This window comes from Gossypium raimondii, chromosome 11, assembly GCF_025698545.1.
Source record: "Gossypium raimondii isolate GPD5lz chromosome 11, ASM2569854v1, whole genome shotgun sequence".
In the NCBI taxonomy this organism is placed as follows: domain Eukaryota; kingdom Viridiplantae; phylum Streptophyta; class Magnoliopsida; order Malvales; family Malvaceae; genus Gossypium; species Gossypium raimondii.
This window is the reverse complement of record NC_068575.1, coordinates 62,143,894-62,151,097: the sequence shown is the minus strand read 5'-3', so window position 1 is coordinate 62,151,097 and position 7,204 is coordinate 62,143,894. Positions and strand designations below refer to the sequence as shown.

Sequence of the window (7,204 nt, the reverse complement as noted above, 5' to 3'; positions counted from 1 at the left end):
CAAATTAAACCTGCTAAAACACAGGAAGGAACTGGAACCGTCCGAATTTGAGGATACACCCAAACGAGGAAAAGAACCACCATCTAACTCAACTCAAAGTAAAACAAAAGTATCTTAGAGAAAGGGAATGAGAGCTTTCAATTGGTGCAGACAGTGTAGACAGAGAATGTCATATAGAAATAATTTTCACAGCTTAGTAACTTAAATGAAAATTTTTGAATAATTTCATTATCATTTTATGACCTTTTGAAATTGAGTGATAAAAGCGTAAACTTATTAATAGGTTAGTGATACTAGGTGTAGTTTTACCTTTTATTTTATAAATACTTGGGCCATTGAGTATTGGCGCTACAGATTTTACCTTTCAGTAATATGGGCTGCTCTGTTTTTGGCCGAAATTAGAAATTAAGCCTGCGAAAAGCACTGGAATGCAGCGAAACCGTCCGATTTTGGGGACAGTCACACACACGAGGAAAGGACGGCTAAGATTCATTACACGGTTTTAACCACCCTCTAACTCAAAGTAAAGCAGAAACATCTGATAGAAGGGGGGAGTGTGAATTTGGTGATCTGCAGAATCAGAGGGGGAAAAAGGAAGAAAAAAAAAGGCGAAAAAAATGTTTTTGCGAATGATATCGCGGCCGTTGTTGGCTAAGGTGAAGGAGACAACGGGGATCGTCGGATTAGACGTTGTCCCTAACGCAAGGGAAGTCCTTATCGGTCTCTACAACAAGACTCTGAAGGAGATCCAGGCCGTACCTGAAGACGAGGGTTACCGTAAGGCCGTTGAAAGCTTCACGCGCCACCGTCTGAAGGTTTGCCAGGAGGAAGAAGATTGGGAAATGATTGAGAAGCGCCTTGGATGTGGCCAGGTTGAGGAGCTCATCGAGGAAGCGCGTGACGAGCTCACTCTTATCGGAAAAATGATCGGTTCGTAGCATTTCATCTCTGCCATCCCCCTTTTTATTTAAATGTTTGTCGTTGTAGGATTTTAGTTGAACTTTAAAGTAGGAAACTTTGGGGGCCGATGAAGCTTAATCTTATCGTTAGGTCAGTCATTGGTTTAGATGTGTTCTTTGCCTTATTGATTGTCCCAGTCTTTCCTTAATCAAATATGGGTCCATTAAAGCTTGTCCCAGCTGAGAATTCTTTGCATTGCCAGAAAGAGATACTGATATTCATCTGTTCATAAGGTTAACAATTAACATATCTGAATTAGTTAATGTTTATGATTTTTATCTATGTGGCGGATTTCATTTTTACCAGTACCAACAAGTCTAGGGTAAAATTGTAAAGCACATTGAACTTGGAGACACATTTATGAGAGGGTCAGCCATGAATGCCGAAAGGATTAGTCTCCATGGACCTTAAAATGGATATGGAGGATACTTTGGTTTCAGAACTTGCTGCATTTAAATATGAATTTGATGTTTTGAGACTTGCCATGGTGTTTTTCGGGTTTCTTTACTTCTTCTCCTGCAAAAATGTCTACTTGCTGTTTTGCCTTTAAATGAAAAAAATTGGTGCCATGGTAGTCGTTGACACTTTCATGGCTGTTTTATGTTCTTTGAGCTTTACTCTTAGCTTTTGATTAAAAATAAATAGCTAGGAAAAGTTATGGTATTTTGTATTTTCTTAGTGCTAATGTGTGTTCTCTATCATGTCGTCGAGTTGCAGAGTGGGATCCATGGGGTGTTCCTGATGACTATGAATGTGAGGTTATCGAAAATGATGCTCCTATTCCCAAGCATGTTCCTCAGCACCGACCTGGTCCTCTTCCGGAGGAGTTTTACAAGACGCTAGAAGCTCTTTCTAAGAAAGACGAGCCTAAAGTCACCTCCGGATATCCACAGATAAAGGAGTAATGTGACGCAGACGGTTGGCTGAAATTTGCATTGTTCTTTCGTTCTTATTTGTTGATCTTGTATTGTGCCTGTTTCCGTTGATGGAATTGAGCTTTAACCTATGATAAAAAGCTGGACCGGAACCTTTAGTTGCATAATAATATTGAATGCCAGTGGTTATAAATTTTTGTTGCCCTCTCAGCGCTGTCTTTTTGCAAATACTAGTATTATTCTTTACTATATGTTCTTGAAAATTAGCGTCTTCTAATGATGTGCTGCGTGAAGCTTTAGTTCTAGTGTTTGTAGTTTAGGGTTTAGGGTTTATCCGACGCTCGAGAAAAGAAGTATGTCAAACATCAAGACAATTTATCCTTGTTTCCGTCGCGTCTTATAGCCCTCTAGAAGTATTGTTGGTTATGGAAACCTGGATGGTGCTGCAACTGGTAAAGTGATCATGAAAGCTTTTGTACTAGGAATTTGTATTGCATTTTGCCCTTTCTTCTAAAAAAAAAAAGAGTAAGATAGTCTTGTACATTAGGTCAAAACGCAAATTGGTCCTTTTGTTATGAATTTCATCCATTTTACTTTTAAAAAACAAGTGTGGTTGATAGAAACGTGTACTTCATGGTGATGTACGAGGATTGGTTTTTAATAGTAGAAATGAATGGAATTTATAATAGAAGGATCCATTTTCTCTTTGATCTAACATACAAAGACTAATTTGCTCATTTTTTGTGTAAATGGGTTAAAACATTATCTGGCTCCTACTACAGGGGCCTCTATGATACTATAATACTTTTACTTGCTGCGACTTTAAATAAATTTTTCGAGGATTTTTGGAGTCAGGTATGTGTCTAACACGAATATTTAAAGTTCTTTCTAGATTATCATGTATTTGGAGTGTTCGAAATATCATATTTTGATGCCTGTATTTGAACATGCATTCGGTATCGGTGTTGCACTCGAGTATTAAGATGAAGAGTTGGGGTTATAACAAAAGTCGGTTTTAATATATTTTAATACAATAGATTGTTCTATTTGCCCCTTCAATAGATTGTTCTAATGGCTTTACTGTCATATTTTTCTGGTGGTGCATTGTGGGGGTGAGTAGTGTTGATGTTCTCTAAATGCTGCAGCAGGTGAAGGTTTATTAAAGGCGAGTAATGCCTTCCGATTTTCAGGGGAAAATAAGGGAACAGTCACGAGATTTCAATGTTTATGTTTTTCCTTACCAAACAAGCTGTTACTTGACCTTTATCACATGGATTGCTAAATTTTTTAAGATAAGAGTAATTTTGATCCAAAATCGATGGGGATTTGGTCAAATTGTGGTTTGGATCTTTATCCCAATAACAATAGTACATGATTTCATTATAAAAGAAATTGGTAAAAATATCATGGAGGACCTTATACTAAGAGGTGAAATGTATTTTGTTCTACTTTAAAAATAGATAAATTAGTCTTTCCATTAAATGTCATATTTACAAATTAGTCTCAAAAAAGAAATAAGATGAACTAACAATACCCACAACATTGAAAAAATTCATAAACAAATTAGAGATGCGTAACTCAAAGCATTGAAAATTGCATCCTAGCTCTACCAGCATTAAACTTACTTGACGATGAACTCTGGTCGACCAAGAAATCACTGTCAAGAGCCTTAATGTCTCATTGCATCAGTGATGCATAAAATATCAAGCCTAAAACAGCTTACATTCCTCATCTCAGATTCTAATTTTACACGCACCGTCGTGTTTTATCATGATAAGGACTTCTGAGGATGATTTTAAATAAATTTGACGACACTCTTATATTGACAAATTAAAATTTATGCCAGCAATACGACTGAAAATTAAAAATTAAACTTAGAATAGATAAAACAAAAACCATAAGAGCATAGATTAAAATTAAAAAAAAGTTAAAGAAGTGATCCAACAACAATTAACTCAAAAATCACACACCATCATCCACAAAACAAAGATTTGAATTGAAAATATTGAGCGAATAAATTTTTTTTTAATTTCATTTAATTTTTATATATATATTTGGAATAGTTTTTATTTCAACTTCAAATTAGAGGTGTTCATGGGACGGGCCGGGTTTAGAAAAAAATTCAGCCCGCAACCTAGGCTAGGGCCCGGCTCGGCCCGACATAGGAGCCTGAAATTTTGTCCAGGCCCGGTCCGGGAAAAAAATCCTAATCCTAATCCCGAGCCCGGCTCGACCCGTCCCATTTTTTTAATAAACACCAAAATTTTATTTTAAAAATAAAAAATAATAAAAAAGTATTTTAAAATTATTTTAAAATAAAAAATAAATATTTATTATATTTGGACCGGGCTGGGCCAGGCCCAGGGCAAAAAAAGTGGTGCCCAAACCCTCTCATATTTCGGACGGGCTGTCGGGCTGGGCCGGGCCGGGCCGCCCGGCCATGGACACCTCTTCTTCAAATGATTATATTTTTCACATGAATTTTTTCTCCCACGCCATAATCTAATATATTATAGTCAGCTCCAAACTTGATTTCGTTTTACTACTATTTTAACCACGGATCCAAATTCCAAACCCACCTTGCTTCAAATTTTCACACAATCTAAAACAAGATTGATTGGACCATATATAGGCCATTGGGCGTTCCAACAAAGAAGATGACCGCCTGCTAGATCTTTTGTTTCTTCGGCTCATTTGGTCACTGCCTTTAACTCCCAAGAGTTCCGATTCTTGAACCCGTAAGCAGGATTGCTCGGCACAATCGAGGTCCGATCAGGTCTCTGATCATACATATCAGATCCGAGACAAACTATATATATAATTGAAAAAGGAAATGCAGTTCTTTGGGGGTTCAGAGATCAGTCCATCACCGCCGGTGCCGACGGCGACGGGTAACAACGCCCACATGATGTACGTATTCAATCGAAACGGTGTGTGCTTGCTTTACAGGGAGTGGAACCGCCCTCTCCATACTCTCAACCCTCAACAAGATCACAAGCTCATGTTTGGTCTCCTTTTCTCTCTCAAATCCCTAACTGCCAAAATGGATCCCACTAAGTATCACTTCGTTTCTTTATCTCTTCATTCATTTCAGCATCAATTTTCAGTTGCGGTTTATAATTTTTTGTTGATGATGCGCAGCGCTGAGAAGGGAAATCTAGGGATTCCTCAGTTGCCTGGTCAAGGGTGTTCCTTTCATAGCTTCCGTACTAATACTTACAAGCTTAGTTTCATGGAAACTCCGTCGGGGATTAAGGTTTGCCTCAATTTACAATTAGCTTTAAAATGCACTCAGCAATTTTATAGGTTTCTTTTAAGTTCATTGATGCGCTTGATGTTTTTGTCTCATAGATGAATTGAGCCTACATTTTTTGAATTAGTGGGTTGTTACACCTCTGACTTCAATAAATTCCAAATGGAGCTGTGAGTTAAGACTGGGGGAAGTTTTAAATTGTGGTTTATAGTAATGGACTAAGAATTGTTTAACCTGATTTGCTATCTATCAGGACTCTCCATTGTTTTGAACTCATGGTATCTCTTTTCGACATAATTTGCATAATGTATTCATGTTTCTAGTAAGGTCCTGGAATTACTTACGTTTATTTTTTTGAATTCATATATTTCTTACTAGAGGTCCTCCCTCTTGGACTATCATTTAAATTTAACTCTAAAATATACCCAGAATTTGGAAGCTTTATTTTTAAGGTTCTTCTAGGTTCACTGCTCCTATGTGTCGCTAGATGCTTCATATTGCTGGATGAGAAGTCTAGTGTGCTTCATTCTCAAAATGACTTATTCAACTAGTACCATGCAACACCTTCTTTAAGGTTTTCAGGGACAATTAAGATAACTCTGTGGTAGCATCATGACCCTGCTTGGCATTGTCTATGATACCTGTTTTTGTTTTGCTGTATGCTTTGACGTCGTTATTGTGACCCTCCCTCCTTTTATGTGGAGATTTATATATGAAATTCTGACTTTGCCATTCTTTTGCAGTTCATTTTGGTAACTAATCCTAGGACTGGTGATCTTCGTGAAACACTCAAGTATATTTATAACCTGTATGTTGAGTATGTTGCCAAGAACCCACTCTATACTCCTGGGACTCTTATCAGGTAAACAAACCTCCCTTTTTCCTAGCTAATAGCTTACATGTTTATCCTTTAAGGTTTGATCTGTTGTGACAACCACTTTTTAACCCAGTTGATTCGTATATTATTTGCATATTTGGTTATCTCTGTTACTGAAGTTTCTAACTATTTTACTACTGTTTAATACAAATAGTGAATTGGGCTGCATTATTTTCAAATTTCATGTTTATGTACACAACCTCCTAACAATTGATTTGTGACTTCTTGTTATGACCATCTTCAACTTTGGTTTCTACTTTTCTATCTTATGATACTACTTGTGCCTTGTGAATTTGCAATAAGTTGGATGCATGATTTGCTTGAGACAAAAGTTATGATACTGTTGGGGTCCTTTAGGACCTTCCTTTGCTAAATAGTCTGTGGAAAAGGGGTTATATATAATAAAATCAACTAAGATAAATGATTGGTTATATACACTGAAACCATCTGCAGCCAATAGGGTAAAATTACACTACAATGGGCCCCGAATTTGATGAGTAAGTTCATTAGTCAGATAAATGTAGTTCCATTTCTGCCCAATCAATTAATTTTGTAACTTGGTTATGTTATTGATTAATCGGTTAATCAAGGCATATTTTCAGTTCAACAGGTGTCTTTAACGAAGTTTTTAAATAGAATGAGTGGAATTTGGTAGCCTAAGCCTAAACCATGGCTCTTGGGTTAGGATCATTCTTGGATATGTTTCACATCCTTTTTCCATATATTTTGGATAGAAACCGTTACCTTTATTTGATGAAATGCCAAGAAAGTTACTCCGTTAGCTCTATAGAGATGCATTAACCACAAGGTTCAAATACTTCTTCCCCGGTCTGTTAATTGGTGTACGGTTGTTTTTTCTTCTTGCAGGTGTGAGTTGTTTAATACAGCTCTTGACCAATACGTGAGGAGCATCGCATAGTATCTAAAATTAATGCCTTCTGTCTAGTCTCTGGTACCTACTTTTATATGCAATTTCATGTGAAGAGCTTAATTCAGTTCCATCTTTAACACTGAAGTTTTGGTTATTCTCAAGCAGTTTTACTGTGTCAATTAGCATTTAAGAAACAAGTTTGTGGAATAACCTTGATCATGAGTCCCTGAGTTTCAGCAAATGTGAGGATGTGTTTTCATGGAGGTTTTATCCATTTATCATGTAATATTATTGATTACATTGCTGTTAAAACTGGTTGTATTATACTTTTATGCCTTTCTGGAATTAACTTGCATGTTTATCTCAAA

At 36.8% G+C, this 7,204-nt stretch overlaps 2 protein-coding genes across 2 annotated transcripts; both read left to right on the top strand.

Annotated features, from left to right (window-relative positions):
- The first annotated feature begins 526 nt into the window (after positions 1–526).
- On the top strand, positions 527–2,028 carry LOC105801811 (probable NADH dehydrogenase [ubiquinone] 1 alpha subcomplex subunit 5, mitochondrial). The gene is made up of 2 exons (XM_012633110.2): positions 527–930; positions 1,678–2,028. Exons 1-2 carry the CDS (start codon positions 618–620, stop codon positions 1,863–1,865), a joined length of 501 nt encoding a protein of 166 aa, XP_012488564.1. The 5' UTR covers positions 527–617; the 3' UTR covers positions 1,866–2,028.
- A 2,320-nt stretch (positions 2,029–4,348) lies between these two features.
- On the top strand, positions 4,349–7,204 carry LOC105801812 (uncharacterized). Its single transcript, XM_012633111.2, has 4 exons — positions 4,349–4,892; positions 4,977–5,091; positions 5,832–5,950; positions 6,833–7,204. Exons 1-4 carry the CDS (start codon positions 4,669–4,671, stop codon positions 6,882–6,884), a joined length of 510 nt encoding a protein of 169 aa, XP_012488565.1. The 5' UTR covers positions 4,349–4,668; the 3' UTR covers positions 6,885–7,204.

What these genes read in the sequence shown, in the direction of transcription:
- LOC105801811 (XM_012633110.2), top strand. Translation starts at nt 618, where the DNA reads ATGTTTTTGCGAATGATATCGCGGCCGTTGTTGGCTAAGGTGAAGGAG. An exon ending in TCTTATCGGAAAAATGATCG is followed by an intron (nt 931 to 1,677) that starts GTTCGTAGCATT and finishes GTCGAGTTGCAG; the next exon opens with AGTGGGATCCATGGGGTGTT.
- LOC105801812 (XM_012633111.2), top strand. Translation starts at nt 4,669, where the DNA reads ATGCAGTTCTTTGGGGGTTCAGAGATCAGTCCATCACCGCCGGTGCCG. An exon ending in GCCAAAATGGATCCCACTAA is followed by an intron (nt 4,893 to 4,976) that starts GTATCACTTCGT and finishes GATGATGCGCAG; the next exon opens with CGCTGAGAAGGGAAATCTAG. An exon ending in ACTCCTGGGACTCTTATCAG is followed by an intron (nt 5,951 to 6,832) that starts GTAAACAAACCT and finishes TTCTTCTTGCAG; the next exon opens with GTGTGAGTTGTTTAATACAG.